At 35.1% G+C, this 25,192-nt stretch overlaps 1 protein-coding gene and 1 pseudogene across 1 annotated transcript; one reads left to right on the top strand and one right to left on the bottom strand.

Annotated features, from left to right (window-relative positions):
- Positions 1 to 236: 236 nt before the first annotated feature.
- LOC124373265 (ketimine reductase mu-crystallin-like) lies at positions 237 to 474 on the top strand (the record flags this gene model as incomplete). Its single annotated transcript, XM_046831649.1, is given in 1 exon segment — positions 237 to 474. A coding segment is annotated over 1 exon segment (120 nt), but the record flags the coding sequence as incomplete, so codon positions are not given.
- An 11,064-nt stretch (positions 475 to 11,538) lies between these two features.
- The window catches only part of LOC124373264, a 28,842-nt pseudogene continuing 15,188 nt past the window's right edge, over positions 11,539 to 25,192 (bottom strand).

Raw genomic sequence — 25,192 nt, forward strand, 5'->3', positions numbered from 1 at the left:
AAAAATTCATCTAAAGTGCTTTACAATTTATATCAAAATATCATTGGTAACATTCAAGAGTACACAATATATATATATATATTTATATATATATATATATAGTATATTCTACTAATAACCTAAAATTGGGTGGTAGACAATTCAACGGTTACAGATAAAAAATTACAATTAATTCATTCATGCATTTCATTCTGAACATTTTTCCTATTTTTGTATAATTTTCCTATTGTTGATAGGTGAGAATTTGGAACCGGACATATGAGCGAGCCAAAGTGCTGTGTGCGGAACTGGGAAACTGGGCCAAGCCGTTCGAGAGCATTCGGAGCTGTGTGTGCAAGGAGCTAATGTCATTGTAACACGACATATGCTTCGGAATCCATTATTGACATGGCATGGCTACAAACCGGTGCTCACTCAATGGTATTGTAATAACCAGCTGACAGTTAGTGGTACACAGTGATACGAGGGTAAATCAATTATTAACGGTAATTTTGCTTTAATTCTTAGAGTGCAGGTCCTAACTAGATAATGCTGTTGTGGAGTAGATTTTTGGTTTATGAGGAATTGGGGGAACCGTTCTGGTTGGTGTCCAGTTCGGCATTGCCGTCAATACAGCCATGACCGAACAAAAAGTGTCTTCATTCATTGGTGCAACGGATTATCATAAGGTTTTTAACCAATAAAGGCGTTAAACCGACTGAAATTTTAATCGTTTGATGGCACAGTTTAGGGACAGTACTGTAACACTGTCTCAGAAATTGTGTTGTTTAATGGCCAAGAGAATTTAAGGTGGACAAGAACGGGTTTGAAAACGAAAATCATGATCAACGCCCCGAAGGACAAGCCTTACAGACAACAATATTCATGCCGATCGAATTCTGCTTGGAAAGTCCTTGCAATTATTTTTTTGGACTATAGGAGAATTTTGTTTGTTGATTTTCTGCATGAATCAATGCGGCTTACTACTGTCAGTTGTTTATGGCCGGCGAAAGCCGCCTATCGAAACAAAAGAAAAAGACATGCCCATCAGAGATGTCATTCTCCTCCAAGGACAACGTCATGCCCCATACCACGGCTTTGATAAGGAACATTGGAAGAAATGGGCTGGAAAACACTTGAGCACACTCCTTATACCCTGACTTGTCCCCCTGTGGTTAATTTTAGTTCGTCCCTATGAAGGAATCACTGGGAGAAAAACAATTTGAGAGCAATAAAGAAGTCAAGAAGCACGTGCACAATTGGCTTACAAGTCGTCCCCAAACCTTCTATGACCAGGGAATACTAAAACTTCTAAATCGGTGGCAAAAGTGTGTAGATCATGCAGGAGAGTAAGAATAATAAGTGTATAAGGTTCCCAAATACAGGTAAAAAAAATTACTGTTTATATTTGATTTACCCTCGTAATTGTCTGAAGTAATTATTGTTTATTACAAGGAAAATGTTTAAAATGTTGTGTCGTGCAATGGAGAAGAAAAACGAGTATGCCATATTTGGTTGCCAAATTTCAATTGCCTAGCAAAATATATGAAATGTAACAATATTAGCTGAAGTCAAGCAGCCTTCCTTTCATATAAGTAAATTTTATTTAAAATTGTGTTTATTAAAATAAAATGGCTTTAACATTTTATTACTGACTAGCTTTGGAAAACTGAGACAATGATTAAAGTATATTAATCTCAAATATAATAACAAAAATACAATGAACAATTTGATAGAAAGTTAAATAAATATGTTGAGTCTAAAATAAACAGGCATAATTACGTATTTCTCCAAATTACACATAAATGTAAACAATTGCAATCTTAGAACTTTTTGCCAAAATCTTGCTGAATTGCTAAGTTATCTACGACTTTATATAGTAGGATCATACCATATTTAATTAAGAATTATTATTATAGTAACTAGTTTGAATATAATAGGCCCTAAACAGTAACAAATAAAATAAATAACATGTTGAAAAAGTATATTTTAATGATATTTTGAAGAGGATAAATCAAGATGATGACACTATGATTTGAACAGCTGTTGGAGCTAATCGGAACCACTACAGCGAGCTACCCCTGGATGTGTACAAACATTCCACAGTCGTAGTGGACGCGTGGGACAGCGCGAGGAATGAGCTACGTGGACTAATAGACAGTGGAATAGAGCTATTTTGTGAGCTGGGGGAATTAATCCGAGAAGTTAAAAGGTTACCAGGCACCAGCAAGTTTACCATTTTCCAGTCTCTAGGTAAGTTCAAAGGTGGTATTAGTATAAGTGATCTAGCCATTTTGTTAATAAGTGTACCCCAAAGGAATTGTGAACTTAATATTAACCCTAGAAGTGGCATGCAGCGCATTAACATACTTTCATTGTTTAACTTTTGAAGTGGTAAATATTATCTAATCGCGATAAAGTTGTTATGGGTACAAATAGGAAGAACCAAATATCTCAAATATCAGGTTTCTAACAATTTGATTATGAATATTGTAACTTTACAGAATTCCACAAACTCTGAAAAATGTTGATCATGTAATTTATGTATTCAATGTTTTTAATTTTAGTGTATAATGCAGTTCCTAATTTTGTGTTTTAATTATGTGTACTTCTATATAATGTTAGTAACACACATCCACACTGCTCACTGCGCGTGCTCTATTACATCAGCTTGTTTACAAACAACATTGGAGACTTGCATGGTTTTTTTTTAATTTTAATCCATCCAGATGTCCAAATTTAAAAAAATAATGTACAGTATGTATTATTAGGGTATGTAATAATATTTATACATGTTTGCATTTCTGAAAACAGTATAAAATTTGGGGTAAAATGTATATTTATGATATTTTTCTTTTTATGTACTGGTACTCCAAGTTTGGTATAAAACAAAAATTTTAGGGTGAATAAGAAATTCACAAAGTTTTTTAAGAATTAAAATCATGTCCGAGGCGTGCCTCTCTTGTGCCTTAGTTCATTTTTTTAAGCCACAGATCTCAAGTTGTCCAAATTTCAAACCATGTTTCTAATTCAATGAAAAATTATTTATGGAGTCCCTCAAGGATCAATTCTCAGCCCTATTCTGTTCCTGCTCTATGTCAATGACATAGAATCATCACTACCACACGGAAGGAATCATGCAGTATGCGGATCATACGACTCTCTGTTTTAATGAAACAACAAAATCAGTTTTAGAACAAAACACCTTTGTTGCAGTAAACAGTTTGTGTGCAACATTTTAAAAACAATTTAAAAACAATTCTTCAAAATCCCAATGTTCTAAATTTTTCTTGGCGCTAGACAGACTGCGAATATGGCCCGGCCATCGTGTTGGATGGGGCCATATTAGAAAAGGTCTGTTCCTCGAAATTCCTTGAAATTTACCTTGATTAAGGTTTGACATGGAATTTTCCATATCGATTACGTTTGCTCCAAATTAGCCTCAGACATTTATGTGCTGAGGTATCTAGCTAAATACTGCCCTATTCAGGTTATGATGACAGTTTATTAGGGCTTGATCTATCCACATCTCACCTATGGACTAATACTGTGGGGTGCATTTGCAAGTAACCAATTTTTAAGAGTGTTCAAGCTTCAAAAACGAGTGATTACGCATCATTGCAAAATTAAAAATTAAGAGTCGTGCTGGCCATTTTTCAAAAGATTGCAACTGTTAACTCTGCTGCTAAGTCTCTACATTTTAGAAACAACATCATATTGTATGCTTAAATGCACCTTGACCAATGAAACGGGGATGTTCACTCGTACGAGACAAGAGGCAGAGAATACTACCGAACCAGGAGACACAGGACGTTCATGAACGTTTGCCCTCACAGGCAGGAGTTCATCTCATTAACAGCTTGCCAAATGAAATTAAAAATTCACCTACGCATAAAACATTTAAAACTCGTTTGAAACGCTGTTTTAGTGTCCAACACTTTTTATAGTGTGAACGAGTTTATGGCGTATAAGTGGGAGACCGCACAATCAGAAGACTTACTCTCCAATTGAGATGGGTAAAAAATTGACGATGAATGGAGGCAGAGTGAGTGTCACAAATGTATGTATGAATGAGAGTTTTGATTGTAGCATGTGTGTCAAAATTATTAGATACTTGACGTTTGCTATACAAATGTACTTTTTGGTCTCCGCAATAAATACTTTGACTATTGACTATGTCCAAAGTAAAAAAAGATTAAAAAAACATGTTTCTATGTTCAGAAGAAAAACTACATGTACAGTATGTTGTATTTGAAGCATGGATTGTAGTTAAAATAAGCTTTATACAAATACATTCACAGGTACCCTGACATACTGTGTCACTACATTAACAAATTTGTGTTTTAGGCATGTCTCTTGAAGATATCGCTACTGCCAAAACTTATCCTACAACCAAGTGACAAAAGCCAAGTGAAGAACAACTTCTGACCAGTTGGTATATCAATGCTAAATATTTAAGATTTTTTGTTTACTATTGGTGGGGTGTTGGTTTATTTTATTTATTAGACCTAATTCAATGGGATCATCTCTAAAACAACTAGTATTTTCTATAGGTAAAAATTCTAACCCTCCGTAGCAAGTCGTTTTACAAAACCAAACTGTTTACAAGTTGTAAACCCTAGTAAAACATTGTTTCATGTATTATTACATTTTCCATTAGTGGAAGATGAATACAAATTTTTAAATCTCATATCTGAATTTAAAAAAAAAATAGATTCCTGAATGTCAAATCTTAATAGCTCTTTTTAGGCCTAAATATGATTTCAACAAAATCATCACTAATCCAGTTTCCTACCATTGTTTGAAGACTATCCAATAATATTTAAAAATCTAGGAACATCTCTCTATTCTAAAGGGATTTGCATAGGTTCAAAAAAATAGTTATGTGTAAGAACTAACCCATATCATATCCCCTACTTCTACTTGAGTATAATAATTTGATAGATTATAATACAAGGTTTCATAATATATGTTTTTAATTGCAAGAAATATGACGAATAAATACAAACATAAATTAGAAATATAAACATAATATATTTTATATATGAAATATTTATACAAATAGGTACAGCAGATATGTGGCATATCGCAACCAACAATCTTGCAAAATGTTTTTTATAAAGGCACGATAATTCGGTAATAAACCCAGGGGTTCTCATAAGCAAATACAAAAACTCGTTTTAGCAATCGATAATATGCGTACTGCCGTTCAGTGGTTGTCCACAAATAAACACGGCAACCTCACGGCGATGCACAAACATTAGCATAGAAAATACTAACTGCAAGTAAAATATGATTTCTAAATTACAGTAATTTACTACTTCTTTTTCATCTTCTTCTTGTATGGGGCGGTCTATTGCCATTCACTTAAGCCTCAAGGGCCTTTTGTGCACCCAGGAAGCACACCATGAGGCCTATCAGTCTATGATTTCAGCACTTTATCTATTTACGGATTGTCAAATACAATGTACGACAAAATTAGTAATCGGTTTGTTTGGTACTGCTGAATATAAGCAGCAGACTAGCAGTGATGGATGTATTTAAATACAAGACTGCAAGCAAAATATTATTTATACGATACTTTGTTAATTTATGTAACCTATCTACGAGTTTTCATACACAAAATCACGTTCTCCGCGATCGTCATTTATATAATGCCATTCAGCTGCTGTCCCGCGAATAATCGCAGCAGACTTGCGGTGCTACATAAAAGTAAATACTCGTACTAATTGCAAGCAAAATATTATTTAAAAAAGTACTATAATTTATCAATTTACTTATGTATTTACGTTTTACATAAAGTACAGCAAAAACACATTTTAGCAATCGTTAACTCATGTAGTGCAAAATCAGTTCGATTGTCGAATCACTTTGATGAATTCTGGAATTCGAATCTTTCTTGAATATTCGTGATTCGGCTTTGATCCATCACTATTTTCAGTGGTTTTTTGAGGAAAAATATTTTGGGTACAGATCTAGACATAGACCCCCTCTTCTTCACACTGTACAGGTTTCATATGAATTACTGTAGTCTGTAGCATCAATTATTAGTCACAGTCCTGTTATAACGGGATTTTAGATTAAACCAGTATAACCCTGATAGCAAGTCTACACATCTCTTGACAGTGTGATCATAATTTATTTGCATTTACATACAGTCCTTTATCCATTTGCTGAGAAATGTTTCATAACTTTTGAGTGTAGTCAGTCTGCACTACTCTGAGTCTTTTTCCAAAATATATTGGAACTTCCTTTCCCACTGCAATGAGTGAAAATAATGTTCTAAAAGAATCGTCAAGTTTATGCATGCTTTTGGTTTGTGTTAAATTACTGTTTTTTATTATTGAACTGACTAAAACAATTAATTACTTAATTCAATTGAAATTTGTGTTTTTAGTTTGTCAATGTTTGGTTAAAATCATGTAATTAAGTATATTATTTAATCTCATTGATTTTGATTTTTGTTAATCAGCTGTATGATACTATACACATTTTGCTGGCTTTACCAGTAGCATTCCTTTCCCCTAACTCTTAAACCCTAGACCAGTCGGGCAGATAAAAGTTTCCTAGAATGGTCGGGCTGGGCCTGTGAGACCCAAAAATAATAACTCAAAAATTAATATTTTGTATACGTACATTTAATATATTACATTATATATATATTTAGTACATTATCTCCTAGCAACTATAAAAAACAACATAAATTTAAAAAGAAATTATATTGATTTTTTAAACGAATTAATGATATAACATGTATTTTGTTTGCATCAAACTGTAAAACATTACAAATAAAGGTTACTTTCTTATTTTGTAACTAATTTTAATATTTCTTTTATACCTATTTAGTGTAGAAGTAACTTGTTTCTTTACTTAAAATGTAGAATATTTTCAAGAAATTAGAGTAAATATAAGAAACTGGATATCGCTAAAAAAACTTTAGTTTTCTAGCAGTCACCGCACACCATTTCTGCGTGCATCAGGCCATATTTAGGTAAGTTGTGTAATTTTGTTGTACAGAGTCAATATAAATATTTGTCGATTCAACTACCAATTCAATCAAAGGTTCGTTAAAAAATAAATTCCAAGAGTCAATTGGTGCGTCTACTTGCATAGCAGCTCTTATCAGCGTCTGTATTGTCACTTTCCTGTTCACAGTTCAATATTCGGTCTATTTCACTATTTCTAAGATTCGTGGTAATGTTTTACAGTTATATATACAAATTTACAACACTAAAACACAAAATTGTGCAGGTAATTGCCACAACCAACAGAACTTACACAAAATGAGAATGGCCGAAAACAGTAACGAGAACGGTCGGGCTGGGTCTCACAGGCCCACGTGCACTTTGACTCCGATCAAACTGATAACTGACGGAAATAATAACCGGATGCAGATAACAGCGCTCTCTTCAGGTTTTTCCTGGAAGGTACACACGACCGCTCAGATTAAAATAAAAACTGAAACTTAAAAAAAACTATAGAAAAATAAATGCTGGGTCTCACAGACCCAGCCCGACCGTTCTAGGGTTAAGAACAAGTTTCCTACTAGACTAAGTGCAATGGCCAAACTCGCCTATCAAGCAAATATTTATTTTAAACCATGATTAGAACCGTGAGGATTCTTAAATACTTGAAAATCCAAAACTTAATCTTCACTTTACTTAGAGTTTGACGCTGCTTGTAACTGAGCACTCAATGTTACACATTATCATACAATAGTGTCATTGTCCATGCAGTGTTCAACTTCACTATCCAGAGCTGTCATTTTTACAACTAATCACAACACCAAGTTCAAATATTACAACCCTTAAAATTTTTCCACAGAACTATGTCCACAAAATGTAAAACGTTAACAAATACGTTTCGGTAATCAAGCTTGACAATTCGTTCACTCATACTGCCAACATAACTGACAATAGTCTGTTGAATATTATCAGTATTCAGCAAAATAAAAGAAATAAAAACAGAACAGCAATATATTTCTCGTTCTTGACAATCTTTTCTTGTGATTTCTTGTTTGTGATTCCTTAGAATTGTTGTATTGATGATCAGACTAAACACAACTACAGCTGCACAACTCCATTGTGAAAAAGGTACTGACAGGTTATCAACTATCAACTTTGCTTTATTTGTATAGTGCTGTGAACATTTGATGTATTAAATTTATTTTGCTCTGTATTCTCTGATTGAAATCATTCCTCTTTCTTGTATATAAGACCTATTAGTATACTGCCTGCGCTATCCAAGTGTTTAGAAAGAATAGTCCACCAACAATTCTCCCGTTTTATTGACAGTGGCAATATTTTGTCGGTATTTCAATCTGGGTTTCGCCCTCACCACAGTACTGCCACAACCCTTTTAAAAATCACAGAAGATATAAGACTTGCTATGGACAAGCGACAAGCTACAATTTTGACTCTATTCGATTTTTCCAAGGCCTTCGACTGTGTGTATCACCCTCTTTTACTGATCAAATTGAAGAGGTATGGTTTCTCTGATGGTTGTGTCAAGTGGGTGGGGTCATATCTCTCCGAGCGACAGCAGCGTGTCAAGACTGACAATGGGTGCTCCGAGTGGAAACCTGTCACCCGAGGGGTGCCTCAGGGTTCTGTACTTGGACCACTTCTTTTTACACTCTACATTAATGACATAACTACTAGCATCCGACACTCAAAGTTCCATCTGTACGCTGACGATTTACAAATTTACCGCCACTTTTCACCTAATGAGATGGACACTTGTGTACAGGTAATGAACTCTGATATTGATTCAATAGCTTAATGGACTTGCAGACATGGACTGAAACTTAATGAAACCAAGACTAACTGTATTTTAATAGGCTATAAAAGGCTTATTACTAAAATTGACATTAATACTGCTCCAAGACTGATACTGAACAATAAAGAAATAGTTTACAATGAAAAAAGTAAAAAAACCTGGGAATAACTATCAACAAAAACCTGGGATGGGCTGATCAGGTGTCACAAATTTGTTAATAGGGTTTTTGCCTGTATACATGGCCTCAAGCGATTTGCACAATACTTGCCGTTGGATGTTAGAGTGATGTTGGTGAAAACTCTAGTTTTACCTCACTTCAATTACTGTGACGTGGTGATCAATGACATGACTGTTGACCTTTCTAGTAAAATTCAGCGTGCACAGAATTATTGTATTCGGTTTATTTTCAACTTACGACGTGATGATCACGTATCTCCTTATTTTGAGCAATTATCCCTATTAAAATCCAAAGAACTTAGAGATCATGTACTTAGTCTGTTGCACGCACTAATCCACAATGGTTGTCCAAGTTATTTGGCCCAAAGTTTCGTTTTTTATGTCTGATATTAGTGCACGTAGAACTCGTAGGGGTGCATCTTTATTATCAACTCCAATTCATAGGACAACCTTATATAATAAATCTTTCACTGTTTCCGCATGTCGATTGTGGAACGCTCTCCCAGACAACATCAGAAACTATTGACAAGCGCGATCGCTTTGGGGCGGAGGTTCGGGCCTTTCTGCTGCGGACTCGGTGGGAGTGACGGTTGGTGGTTCTTGTGGTCACACTTGTGGTAACTGTATGTGAGTTGCGTGGATGGGGAATGAAAGCTGATTAGGATAGGATAGTTTTATTAGTTGCCTGTAAAGAGATTTATGTTAGAGTTTAATCTAAATGGTTTAATTTTAATTATAATTTATATATATACATTATTATGTTACATCCAATATGTAATTAATTATTACAGTGATTTAGTTTAAGTGTCAATTACAATGTTGTAATAGGTATGATAATATTTTACTTTGTTTGTTTTTTTTTTGGAGGTTAAGTGGTAGAGAGGACTTTTAAGTCCTAACTTTGCCTCTGTAAATAAAGGCATTTTTCATTTCATTTCATTTCATTTCTTCATTGAAACAAATCTTTGTGATGTTAAATAACTATAGAATTATATAATATTCCTGTCTCAAAGGCAACTTTTGTAATCTTGTAATACTCTTATGTTTTTTTTTTTAAATCTTCTTATACTGTTATTATGTCTTTTTTAATCTTGTTATACTGTTATGATAAATTGTTAAAATATTGATGATATATTTTTTATAAAAAATATTTGTAATAAACGTTTGAAATATGAATGTAGTATTTTTTTTAAAAACCTTAACGATTATCATAAAAATATCACGTTATCATTCTTATGAGAGTACTTATCACTCAGTAAAGAACAGCAGTGAAAGTGTTAACTACATGTATTATAGCTTAAATAGTACTCCACAAACTGTTTTGATAGCTGTTCATGAGTTAAGATGAGTCAGGGATAAATTATTAACGAGAATTGATTAGAAAATAAAACTTTATTTACGCTTTATCACAATGTAATAACATGGATTTTGCAACACATTTCCGCACCATAAGAAAACTCTATACAATAAACAAGGTTGTTCATTAAATTGGACAAATTATAACAAAAATTATAAAAACTGAATTACAAATTACATTCATCCCCCCTCATTATTGAGCATACTTGTAAGTTTGTTCCTACAGATGGAAGGACGAAAAAAAATTTGTGAACAATCGCAAAGTATTGAGAACTTCCAGGACTTTTTCCTATCCCACTATAAAATAAATACAATAGAAACATAATTATTTGTAACTACATAGTATTCACAACAGTCAGTTATATAACAAGAGTTAGATTTGATATGAGATGAAACTCATTCAATCTGATAAATTCTGCAATGAAATGTTTACAAAGAAATGAAATAAAAATAGCAAATAATGTGTCTTGCAAACAAATTTTCATACAATCCCCCTTGAGTTATTATTATATAATTGTGTCTATAGTAAATTATTTTATCCCAAATTCAGAACATGGCTAAGTAGAAATGAGTAAAACATAATAAAATACAGTATGTTGTTTTGTAAACAGTAAATTGATTTATAATCATAAAATGAAACCTAGCTTTTGATAATTAATTAAATTTGTCGTATGAAAATGTAGCTTAAAAAAGAGTTTCTAAATCAAAATGAATCAAAAATTTTAACTCCCAAAACTATACAAAAACCCAGAGTAAGACAAAAATCTTAAAAAACAAAGTGTTTTGTAGCCCTAAAATGTCCTTGTGAGAGTTTAGATCAGAGAGCTTGCTTGTGCTGCAGTGGTTGCATGTGAAACTACTTGTAGTAGCATTTCTACGCAATCTAATCAACAGCAATTGACACTATTACAAGCAGTTATTTTTCCTTATTATGTAGAGAAAAACAATCATTTCATCTTTTTGTCAATACTACGTCTTATTCATCTATTTTTTTTTGTTAACGTATTCGCTGCAGATTAAGTGAGGCACAATGAGGATTTAAAAGTGGCTAAAAATGTTGAAGAATTATTTTTAGTGTTTCACAACGGCCCCAATCGAGGCCGTCCATACCGCACGCGCAGGTCAGCTGGCATTTGATATGAATTCCCCCCCCTATTTTAACCTGCTGAAACGTGTAGTAAAAACTGAATAGTGTATGAACACCATATATAAATATATTATAACAGTAGTTATATGCTGATTCTGTAAATTAAACGTAAATAGAAACTTACATAAAAGCATTTAAGCATTCTAGTGAATGCATTATATTGAATACTGAATCCTTTGACATTTTACAGGACTTCAAATATATAACAATGTACAAAAGATGCAATATCTCGGAGCTCACTGGCGTTTCTTGAGCTCCTCAAATCTGCGAGCGAGATCATCAAAATCGATGTCATCAGATGTCTCGTGGTGAGACGAGCCACCGGCAATTATGTCACTTGGGACGGATGGCAGCTCTGGCAGATTGTCCGAAGGAGACAGCTTGGCTCTTGGCAACGGCTTCGGGACCTGGTTGCTCTGGAGGAAATTACACTTACATTAACAACTTGATTATGTCACTTGGGATGGATGGCAGCTCCGGCAGATTGTCCGAAGGAGACATCTTGGTGACCTGGTTGCTCTGGAGGAAGTTTACACTTACATAATACATTAATTATGTCACTTGGGACTGACAGCAGCTCTGGTAGATTGTCCGAAGGAGGACAGCTTGGCAACGGCTTGGAGACCTGGTTGCTCTGGAGGAAGTTACACTTACATTAACAACTTGATTATGTCCAACTTGGGGACGGATGGCAGCTGCGGCAGATTGTCCGAAGGAGACAGCTTGGCTCTTGGCAACGGCTTGGGGACCTGGTTGCTCTGGAGGAAGTTACACTTACATTAACAACTTGATTATGTCACTTGGGATGGATGGCAGCTCCGGCAGATTGTCCGAAGGAGACATCTTGGCGACCTGGTTGCTCTGGAGGAAGTTACACTTACATTAACAACTTGATTATGTCACTTGGGATGGATGGCAGCTCCGGCAGATTGTCCGAAGGAGACATCTTGGCGACCTGGTTGCTCTGGAGGAAGTTTACACTTACATAATACATTAATTATGTCACTTGGGACTGACAGCAGCTCTGGTAGATTGTCCGAAGGAGACAGCTTGGCAACGGCTTGGAGACCTGGTTGCTCTGGAGGAAGTTACACTTACATTAACAACTTGATTATGTCACTTGGGACGGATGGCAGCTGCGGCAGATTGTCCGAAGGAGACAGCTTGGCTCTTGGCAACGGCTTGGGGACCTGGTTGCTCTGGAGGAAGTTACACTTACATTAACAACTTGATTATGTCACTTGGGATGGATGGCAGCTCCGGCAGATTGTCCGAAGGAGACATCTTGGCGACCTGGTTTGCTCTGGAGGAAGTTTACACTTACATTAACAACTTGATTATGTCACTTGGGATGGATGGCAGCTCCGGCAGATTGTCCGAAGGAGACATCTTGGCGACCTGGTTGCTCTGGAGGAAGTTTTACACTTACATAATACATTAATTATGTCACTTGGGACTGACAGCAGCTCTGGTAGATTGTCCGAAGGAGACAGCTTGGCAATGGCTTGGGGACCTAGTTACTCTGGAGGAAGTTTACACTTACATAATACATTAATTATGTCACTTGGGACTGACAGCAGCTCTGGTAGATTGTCCGAAGGAGACAGCTTGGCAACGGCTTGAAGACCTGGTTGCTCAGGAGGCAGTTAACACTTTGAGATGTCATATTTTAAAAGCAATATTTTAAAACACTTTTGACTACTTTATACTATTCATTAAGTTGTATTCCAATTTATAATGAAAAGAATTCTACATAAAAAGAATAAAAAAAGTTAATTGTTTAAAGTTTGTTATTGGTAATATTGATGATTTTATTGGATAGTACGATTTCAGACATTTGCCATCGTTATATGTTACAAGAAGCGTAACACTCCGTTTTGAGGCTTGAAATCTACTCTCTTCTTTACCCGCCACACCCATGATATATCGTGCAACTCTAGTTTTGTGAACAAACACCATGCCCCTAAGTATACTCGTTTTCATATTATTAGCTGTTATTTTGTGTTACTTGGTGTTCTATTATGTTAGAGATGTCTAGAAGATAGCTATCCAGTTGGTGGTGCAATCTTGTTGGACATTACTCAAAATTACTTGGACGCCACGTGCTTTGTATCGTACAAAAGTTTGGGAATGGTTACGTTCATATTTTACAAGGTGTTTTCTGATGTTTATTCGTAGATAGGTGCGTGATAGTGAGAATATGTTGTCATTATTTGACAGTATTTAAGAAGTTTGTAAACATTGTTAATTGTTTACTCTATTTATTAAACTTTAAATAACGTGTTAAGTTAAAAAGTAAAAATGGGAAAAGATATTTGGCTCTGGGGAGTTTTAGTATGCAACCAAACCCGTGTCGGGTGTCGCCACAAATCCAGGAACGCACTTAAAGGATTAAGTGTATAAAACCGATAAGATTTCAAACCCTCGAAATGTAGTGTTCTACTTTTTGTAACATTTAACGAAGGCAAATGTCCGAAATCCTACTATCCTTTCAATACACAAGTATTGAGCTGTTCTGAACGTTAACGTAAATAGTACTAAAATATGGCATAATCCTTATCCTTTCCCATGCCAAACACTGTATTTCCACACTTCCAGAGAATTCTGTTACGTCAGGTTGGGAACTTATTTGGGTCCAAAACATTTTCAATCGTATTTTTACAAGAAATGAAAATTAAATATTTATAACATCTGACCAACAATTTTTAAGAAAATGCAGCTTATGCTATTTTGCTAAGCATTTAATTGGCTATAAATATAATCTTGACAAAAATTGTACAAGCAGTTTATGAATTGTTTTATATTCACCAACACCAGCATACTTAATTAAATCAAAATCTATCAGTTAGTTGTAACCATGCAATAAATATATGTATATACATATATCATAATAAAACTGTCAAAAATGTTGAAATAACTAATTAAATGTATGCATAAGAGTTCAACAGACAAGAAATCAAATTTATGATTAAAATATATTGTTATTTGTTGTTATTCTTACTGATTCTATACATGAAGTAATTTCAAATGTCGGATTTAGAAATTATAAAAGTGTTAATATGAACACCAATGAGTAAATAAGGAAGTAAAGTTACATAAATACATATATTACTTTACATGAATAATTGTGAAAGATTTCATCAAATACTAAGAATAAGGTAGGCAGATCAAAAATTGTACTAGAAGAAAGAAAACAATGAAAAACAGGGCATTGTAAAAAAGAAAAATTAAGAGTAAGATAGAAAGATGTAGCTGATTACGCTTCCTCTTTCCATCACTGACATCATAAGTTTGCGTTTATTATCCACTTATAGTTTACCTGCTTGTTCCGGTCTGTTGTATGTAGGTTATTTGGCACATTAGGTAGATTGTTCTGAAACAAGTAATTCAGTACTGTAATATAGTTCCAGAATTTTAAAATATACTTAACATAATTCCTGAAAAATTATAATATAGTTTACTTCCAATAATTATGTTTAGTAATTAAGTGTATAAAACAATCTTGGTTGATCAGAAACTATAAGTGATCCTAATAGCTTTGACAATAATATCTGCCTTTGACTAATTAAATTCATTATTGACTCATTTATTCACTAACGGTTTTATTTATGCACGCCCATGCGCGCACGCACACACACACACACACACACACACAAACTCTACAAACATTTATCTGTAAAAAACAGCAAATTCAGAAAAGCAACATAATTTTAGGTACCTAAAAAACTCGTTCAGTAATTAAGTCAATAATGAGTTTAATTAGTCAAAGTCAGATATTGTCAAAGATAATGGCGTTACTTATAATTTTGAGATCACTTAAAATTATATGTATATATTATTATGTGTGTATATATATATATATATACACACACACATACATACACATAAAAGAAGAACAATTTAATTGTATATTTATTCAAAATGTATTTAAATATTATAAAGGATAAAACTTTATTACCTTATTATTTCTATTGCCTTTAATACTTTTTTGGCTTTAAAACTGTACATTCTTTTTTTTAGAATTTTGACAAAGTATAATAATATTTTAAAACATACGTATATGCTAAGTGCTACTTCACATTAAATTTTAGTGCACACAAAGCAGCGTTTGATTAATGATTATTTTTTATAATCAATCTGTCACTAGGAGTCAGAACCCTACATCAATGATCAATGAATTACAAGAACTGTGAATAGCATATAAATGGACTTGTCACGAGAAAATTACAGGATATTGGCGGCAAAGCTATGTTATATGTATGTACTGTCGAGCTAGGAGCTGGCACATTACAGCAATAATTACTTTGAACATTTCACAGTCAAAATAGTAGTGAAGAACGCCACTATAGAACGTAAAAAGACTTTTTGTAAAAAACCCATGATGGATGGTTAAACCATCATTACTCATTTAGGATAAAATGACTATAACCGTCAGTATATTTTCAGCTACATTAAAGAAAACTGTGCACCTCCTTAAACCTATATCTTATTATTATTAGTGTCTCAGCTACACTGGCGCACTAACAATATATTGTGGATTCAATACAACATTTTATATTCTCCACAATATTGTTGCAATTCAGAGATCCTTCCTACAAGAATATTTAATTTATTTTAAAGGCCGATGACCCATTATCACGGATCTGAGATAGTAGCCATTCAAAATCCATTCTTCAACTTTCACTGGCTCTCATTTGTCTATTCATTTCATAATTGGCTTTGCTTTCCCGATTACTGCATCTCTTGCTCTCATCTGAGTTCTGCTAGTGAATAAAAATTATCCATAACCTCTAAAGTTTGGTACAAGCTCCTTCAGGTGTTTCTTCATTTCTACAGCGTGCGGGTGGAGATCCACAACACAATTCCGCAGTTACGGTATTTATCACTGTTTTAAGGTACAAAGTATAACAATTAATAAACTAAACACTGAAAAACTTACAAAAAAAAGGAAATAATCAAATTTACTGATTACCTGATGGGGAGGTTGAGGCATTGCAGGTCCTGGCTGATTCATTGGTGAAAAGTCCTACAAAAAGCATTATTTTGGGATTTAGATTAGAAGACATGCCTATTTAACTAGTGTTATAATACTTAGGTAAACTAGAAATTCTTAATGACTTTTTAAAAAAACATTAACTACCATTAAAAACCCAAAAAAAATACTATTATTATTCTGTCTGGAACGAATAATTAGAAAACTAAATAATAATGTGCAATTCACGAATAACAGCGGGGAAAGTAGATGCATGGTTTCTTGGTCTGAAGATGGAAGAGATAAGAGGATCCTCATAGTCTTTTGCTACTTCTTCTAAGGGACAACCTATTGCCATGCACTTAAGTCTCAAGGACCTTTTTGCGCACCCCAGAGGCCAGCCAGTTTAATGTTTCAGCAGTTCTACAAACCACCCAAAACAACTGATCAGGTCCTCCTGGAGAAATTTACCACCCTTGTCCCGACTACAAGAGCCAGTATTCAAGCAGTTTCTACAGAGCGGATCCTTCTGGAAATTGCCAAATTGCCAAATCTTTTGATAGTACCAAATTATTAACAAAGACATCATTCTAAATTTTTGTCGTTACTTCCTCATAGTGTATTAAAGAGATAAAAGTTAAAACAAAAGGTAGGTTACTAAAAATATATGTTCAAATAACTTATTATATAGCCATAAAGTTGATGGTCACCTGAGAATTGTCACCTCTGTATGGACTGGGAAGATCTTGAGGGTGAATTAGAAGGGAAATTCTGAAAATAAAATAACATTATTCTGTAGAAAAAGCAAGCTTGTATTTAATAAAAATTAAAAAACTATAGCCATACCTCACAAGTACCCTATCCCAGGTTACTAACAGACTGGAAGAATAGATTTATTATTTCTATTACATTACATTTATTCATTTTATATTATTATATTGTAAATGGCACTACTAACTAACATATAAATCTTTCTTTTATTATAATAGTTTCCTATATCTTGAAAATAAAATTATCGGTTTACCTCAGCAAGTGACATAAAGCTGGTAAGTTTTTAGTGGTAATTTTATGGTACTTTGGGATTATACCGACCACACCAGTATGAAGAACACAAAAATAGAAATTTATAGAAACAAACATGATAGAACGAAAAAAACAACTCTTCAATTACAAAATTACAAACTTACAAGCATTTCCAGGTATTGTGATCGGTATTGTTGTCGCTGTTATCTTATCTTTCTCGAGAATCCTGATTACGGCAGGCCGCGCGGCATCACGTGATTTGCACGGTACATCATTGCCTTTCCATTACAATTCAATTTATATTTCTGATTAGCCCCTCTAGAATTTGATATTTTACTGATAGGTACTATCTCGAGGGATGTTTTTCTTTCGTCGACATCAGCGCGGGGGCAGCACCGAAGGTGCTGCCGAAGCCCGCGCTGATGGCCGGAGGCACTCGCATTTTGGGTGGCGGGAATGTGATCAAGAATAAAAACAAGTTTTGAGTGTTTTTTAAATAAAGAGTTTAGTTTGGTAAATGTTTGTTTTTGTTGAATTTTTGTGTTTGGAGAAATGTAGAGGTAAAACACGGAAGTACAACAAAGCGATGCACCAGCTGAACGGGCGGCGAGACTCTGCAATCACGTTATCTACTAGACGCTCGACTTTGACCTCTGTCTGAGGATGGGGAGGTGTTTGCGATAAGACAATTCCTGTTTTATATTGACGAAAATATTGTTCTACGCTAATCTAGTAATCAGTAGAAACGAAATGTGAAATAACGATTCATGTCTGGGTGTGGTCGGTATAATCCCAAAGTACCAATTTTATTTAGTAAACTTAGAACTCTGCCACAACTCACAACCTCAAACTGGGTCAGTATAAATTCCAATCTAGCAGATAGACTGAGTGACTTTGATTTTAATTAGCACCCAGTAAATGGGTCTCTGTTAATATGGACTACCTATTGGCCCTTCCTCCCTAAATAGGCTATTTGTGGACCTATAAATCAGTAAGAGGTAACACTTAGGGCATGATGAAAAAGTGATCATAGCCATAACAAAGTTGGGAAGAGTAATGATGGAAAAAAGGAAATCAACACAAATCTTCTGATGTTTATTTGCTTTTTTTTGTTAAGATTCTGATATAATGTTTACTCCCATTTATCACTGATGTATAATTAGTCATTTTTTAAACTTCAAGTTTTAGTGCTTCTAATAGATGGGAAGTCCAATCTGGAAATTAAAAGGCCTGTTCAATACCTTTTGTACTTTTAAATGGGTTTATATGTTATATGGATTTTTCAAAATCGTTAGGTATGTTAAACATACATAAATATTGGTAGCAACATTCTACAGTAGACTCCCTTTAAATTCGGCGACCTCAGGACTGGACCCTCGACTGGATTAAAAAGCGTCGGTTGGACTAACTGGCAGTATTTTTTTAATAACTTCAGAATCAAACTAGAACCAAATATGAACTGTAAGATGATTTTTACAATGAAGTATAGTACATTGACCCAACAGTAGTGTTTTTATACTGGCATTAACTTTTACCCACATTTAACTCCCTACAATGCTTTTCACTGATTCACCTTTACCCAGGCGTTGTAAAATATAAGCCTATCAGCATTTTCACTGTTGTGTGATTACATTTATTACTCATTTTCCAAAATATGTTTTCCTGCAGACACTTAACACAGTTAAACACCAAACATATTAGACATGTAACAAGCGAAATCAATTCTCAACTGAAATGAGATGACCTGGTTACGTTTTTTCCAAGAAGACAACCGGTTTATCTGGTGGCTGAATCAACCGGGGCCAAACCAGAGGTAGACTGCTGTATAGGCTAATAATTTCTAACCAAAATTATACACACCAAAGAATCAAATTTGAATTGCACAACCTAAAAGGTTTTCTGTTTCATTTCAATCCATATGCATGTTTTTTTCTCAAATTTCTTTCTGGATAAAAAAATCACAAGAACTAGCATTTTGACAGTATTAATTCCAACTCCAATGACGTGTTGTATGAACTCCAATGAAGTTTTACTTAGAATGTACGTACTCAACAAGTCTCTCCTGTGTACCTGAGGTAAGTTGGTAGGTTTGATGGCAGAGTCGTAACTCGGCAGTAAATCGTCCGGAGGAGGGATATTGTACGAGAACGCAGCAGGAGGAAGAAATGGTTGCATCGGCGGCAGATTCACTGATTTTTTCTGGCAGATTCTGTAACAATTTTAGTTCAATTATTATAGTACTTCTGGGTATGGGTCCTACTTTATTGACAGTAACTTTTCAGAGATAGCAGGATTTCAGACATTTACCTTTTTCATATTTTATAAAAAAAAAAATAGAACACTACATTTGTAAGATTGGAATCTTTCTCCATCTTCAGATGTAAAAAAAACGTTAAGCTAAAAAAATGTTTAAAACTAAAGAAAATAAAGTCAGAAAGCTCATAACAGTATAATTGATAACATAAAAAAGTGGTATGTAAAAAAAAACTATTGTCTCATCAACCCCGAGGTCAGCATAAGCCTGGAAGTTGTCGCTGACCAGAGGAGGAGAAGGAAAGTCCACTTTGGTTGCTATCTCAACTCTATGACAAGTACTTACCGGGTACGCAAAAGCCTGAAGTTGTTGGGGACCAGAGGAAGGAGGGAGGTAGTCCTTGAAGCCAGGGGAACGAGGGCCAAGACTGTCACAGCCAAGGTTACTATCTCAACTCTACGACAAGTACTTACCGGGTATGCGAAAGGCTGGAAGTTGTTGGGGACCAGAGGAGGAGGGGGGTAGTCCTTGAAGCCAGGAGGACGAGGGCCAAGAGTGTCACCGCCAAGGTTGTTATCACCATTTCCAAACAGCAAAGCATCCACCCCCTTAGCTTGGTCTGCTTCTTTCATCACCTTTCAGGCAATACACAAGCTTTAGATACTTTCACAGATTTGATATTATTTCCGAACTAAAATTTAATATCGTCTAGTATAATTTGTAAATACAATTAAAATGGTATAGATTTATTCACTTTATTTAAAGGAACAAAAATATTACAGAGTAGTACATACACATGATTTCACTACTGGGTACTGCAATCGAGTGGTTCCAAAACAGATATTTCAATCCTACTTTGTTAATTTAACAGAAACACATGCCCTTTTGGTTATGTCGTATTTGCTCACCCAAGAAAGTACTTCAGTGCAAATCCAAGGTCTTCATCTTTATTAGTTTCCTTTATATATAAAATTAAAATTTTAATTTCTTACGATAAAAAAATGTAAAGTCCTTGTTTAAACGTTTAGGAAAAGGTACTGTTAAGATCAAAATACAGCATGAAAATTAAGGTTTTATGTCTTTTATAGAATACTACAATTGTAAATTGTAAAGAAAAAAACTAGTTACTGAATTTCACAAACAATATTTCCCTTCATAACTTAAATATTTTAAATATGCCAAAAAGGAAGTACCATTTTCCTAGAAATGTTTGTTTCCTCTTCTATTGGGTGTCACATAAAAAGTTAGGGGGTTAATTTGGTACTCTATACGGAGGGCATTCTTTCCGTATCTACTACTTGTTTGTATGCGATATAAGTAGGTTTAGAATTAGGCTATCATAAATATGTTACTACTGAGCTTGAATTTTGGGTACCATCTAGTGGGATGATTTTCTTTTTTCACCAGAAAAGCGGGCTTCAATGACAACTCCGGCGCCTACCCACATTTCTGGCGAAAGAAGAAAAACATCCCCCGAGATAGTACCAAAAATTCAAATTCAGATCATGTGAGCACTCCCAAAAAGTTAACTATAGACAATAGACAATAGACAATGTACTTTATTTGCAACAATCATAGAGAATGGCATTAGCGTCAAAAATATAACATCACATTATAAGAACAAATATTAGTTGTGTCAATATTATTACATGTTTATGTCAAAAGTTCTCCAAGATAAAAATTCATTTATGGAATAGAATGGGTGTTTCAACAGCCAGGTCTTTAATGTTTTCTTTATGTTTTCTTGGGACTTGATGTCAGCAGGCAGGCAGTTGAACAACTTCGCTCCCATATAGGATGGCTTTTCTTCAAATTGAGCAGAATGGTGTTGGGGAAGAGCGAAGTCTGCAGCATAGCGAGTGTTGTGTTGGTGTATACGTCACGGCCACGGGTGAAGTTATTCTCATGGGCATAAGTTATTACACTGAGTATATAGAGTGATACTACAGTTAGAATTGAGTGATCAACAAAAGCAGCTCTACAACTGTCTCTAGACTGCAACCCATCTAGTGTTCGTATGCACTTCTTTTGTAAGATTAGGGTTCTTTGTATATTTGACGAACTAGATATACCCCAAACTAAAATACCATACCGAAGATGTGTTTCAAAAAGTGCATAATAAGCAGTTTTTGCCGTCTGCACATCACTAATTGTCTTTATTCTTCGGATTACATAAAGTCCAGAACTTAGCTTCCTGCAGAGACTGTCAACATGAGAGGTCCAATTAAGACTTGTGTCAATTATAACACCTAGATACTTGGCAGCTTCTACTCTATCTATGTTAGGTAGAGTTCCCGCTTCAAGCTTTCGTCTTCCCATTATTAAAATGTTGCGATTTTGTTTCATTTAGTACCAGGCTGTTCTGATGGCAGTACTGAGTGGCTACATTCAGTGCTATGTACGTTGACACTTCAAGTGGCTCTGTTTCCTTGTTACTTAATAAAAGCACAGTATCATCCGCGTACATAATAGTGGTAGCAAATTCTTGCAGATACTTAGGCAGGTCATTTGTAAAAAGTACAAATAAAACAGGCCCCAACACAGAGCCTTGAGGTACGCCTCTCGAGTTTGTTAGCAGGCTAGATCTCACCGAACGAGTCATACCATTGTCCGAATGAACCAGCTGAACCAGTTGTTGTCTATCAGTCAAATAGCTGTCAAACCAACTCGCTGAAATTCCAGAAATTCCAAGAGCTTTCAGTTTTGTTAGGAGTTGTTTATGATCAAGGCTGTCAAATGCTTTACTAAAGTCTAATAAAACAGATGCACAGGTATTGCCATTTTCAAGTTGATCAATAATGTGTTCTATTAGACTAACTATAGCGGTTGATGTAGAACGTCCTTTGATAAAACCATGTTGCTGACTAGTTAGTAAATTATTTTCCAGGAGGTGAGTAACAAGACGAGTCAGGGCCACCTTTTCAAAAACTTTAGATATTGTTGATATCAGCGATATTGGTCGATAATTACTAGCATCAGAGGTGCTACCCTGCTTGAAAAGGGGAATAACCTTCGCCAATTTAAGCCTTGTTGGAAACCTCCCTTCTGCGAATGATCGGTTTATCAGTAGAGTTATTGGGTCCGTCAGTTCCATTACACAAAATTTCAGCAGCTTCGAAGATACCAAGTCAATTCCATAAGAACATTTTGTTTTTAAAGAAGATATGATCTTTATTACTTCGTCTGAAGTGGTAGGAAAGAGTGTTAAGGGTGGAACATTATTCTGAGCAGGTACAAGTAGGGGTGGTTTTGGATTAGCCTCTAGAGCCTTGTCTGCCGCTGTAACAAACCTAGAATTTAGGTAATCAGCGATCTGGGTAGAGTCAGTAATTTTCCCTAATACCGGATCCATTAATTCCTTCGGACTATGTGATATTTTTGTTTTCCTTTCATTATTTAATACTGCCCATAAGGCCTTTGACTTATTTTCTGCATGAAGAATTTTGTATGTTACTTCTTTACGCCTTAACTCTTTAAGTCTTAAATCATAGGCTTTCTTTTTAGAGACAATGTCTTGCTTATGAATCAATTGACCAGTAGTGTTGTATACAATCTGTGCTTGTAAAAAAACTTTACGTAGTCTTTCAGCCTCAGCATCTGTTATTTTATTTCTCCTTTTTCCTTTTACTCTAGATTTTTTTAGTGGGCAAGCAGAATTTATTATCATTCCCAAGGTGTTACTAAACAAATTGTAGGCTGTGTCTGCATCTATAGCAGTAATCAGATCTTCCCATGATTCTTGTTGTAGTTTTATTTTAATGTCCCTCATGTTCCTTTCAGAAAATTGTCGTTTTTCAGTCATCTGGGCTGTTGGTTTTACCTGCTGGTGGTGTAGCGTACAGAGCTGTGCCGTATGGTCAGAGATCCCCTCATCCAAAACTTCCACTGTTATTGTTTCATCTTCTACATTAGTACACACACAATTTATTGATGATTGTGAAAAAGGTGTTATGCGACTAGTGGGATGGAAGAGAAATTCTGAACATACCACAGCTTCTCATTATATCCTCCAACAGCATGTTGTCTCTGTTAACGTTTAGGCAGTCTATGTTGATGTCCCCCATAACAATTATCGGACACCTCCATATCGGTACCATTTGTATGCATTGGGATATAATCTCAAGGGATTCCTCTAGGTTGCCTTGGTTTCTATAAATACCTGCAATGTACAGACACCGATCCTGAAGTTTTATTCTTATAAGGGCCATTTCACAAACCATCTCTACACTCTTCACTTCAATAGAGATTGGATCAATTAGAGTTATTAGTGAGTTTTTTGCAGAAAATACCCACACCTCCTTTTTTATGAAACTGCCGACAGAAATCAGCAATCAAAGTATAATCAGTCAGGTTAGTATTGTGCAGCTGGTCATTGCTCAGACCATGCTCAGTGAGGATTAGAATATCAGGCTCAAGTCGTTGAAGAAGATGAGTTATTATGTCAATTTTGTTGCTGAGCCTGTCAACATTTTGGTGTAGAATTTTTAAGTGTTCCTTGTTCAATTGGGGTATGGTAAAGCTGTTTTCATTTTGAAATTGCTGAGGCCGGTCTTGTCTAAAAAATATTTGTCCTGTTCATCTTCTGCTCGTGGTGGGCTCCGCTGGCCTGATTCAGATGGAGATTGTTGGCTTATAGGAGGCCGGGAATTGAACGTGAATGAATTAGACTCAATGCAATCAGCATTCGGCAATTGATTGTTTGTCATGATCGAAATGTAGTAATCAATGTTTGTGGTGTGTAGAACTCTTCTATACTCTCATCTTTAGTTCGTGATCTTGCATTCATCGGAGGCTTTATTACTGAGGCTTTAGCGACTCTGTGTGTGTCTAAAACGGACGTCACCTGTAAGGTGTTACCAATGTTCAGTCCTGTGGATGCTTTAGCATTATTGTTACACATCTCAAATCCTTCTAAATTACCCATGTTGTGGTTTTTATATTTTTGAGCTTGGAGAGACACACTAAAGAGGTTCTTTCCCTTTTTGCGTCCCGTCTAACTCCTGATTTCCTTTTGTTCCCTGAGGTAGACTTATTCAGGGTAGAATCTAGAGGATCATCTTTATGTTTGCATTGTTGAGTAGATTTAGATGCTATAAAGTTAGTAGGTAGGATTCTTCCAGACTCATTTAGATGAAGGTGAGTGTTGTCTAGAAGTGCTGACATTTGTTGCTCCAGTTGGTCTTGCCTCCTCTTAAGGATTAGCATCTCTGAGTTCACTGACAAGGATTGTGGTGCAGGTGGAGGGGTGACTTCTATGGAGGTTTTGGGTGGAGGTGTTTATTATTGCTTCCAGACTTTTAAACTTTTCTTCCATGGCATTATGGCTGTTTTTTAAGAGTCCGATTTCCAAGAGAACTGAGGGGAAGGTATTATTTGTTTGATAGTCAGGGGACAATGTTTGAGTTCCTGTAGTCCTGAGCCTCCTGTCAGTTTTTTCAGGTGTCTGTTTGCTGCAGTGTCATAATTTTACTCTCTAATTCTTCAATCTTATTTTCATAGTCTTTAA

Source organism: Homalodisca vitripennis, unplaced genomic scaffold (assembly GCF_021130785.1).
Source record: "Homalodisca vitripennis isolate AUS2020 unplaced genomic scaffold, UT_GWSS_2.1 ScUCBcl_5201;HRSCAF=11819, whole genome shotgun sequence".
In the NCBI taxonomy this organism is placed as follows: Eukaryota; Metazoa; Arthropoda; class Insecta; order Hemiptera; family Cicadellidae; genus Homalodisca; species Homalodisca vitripennis.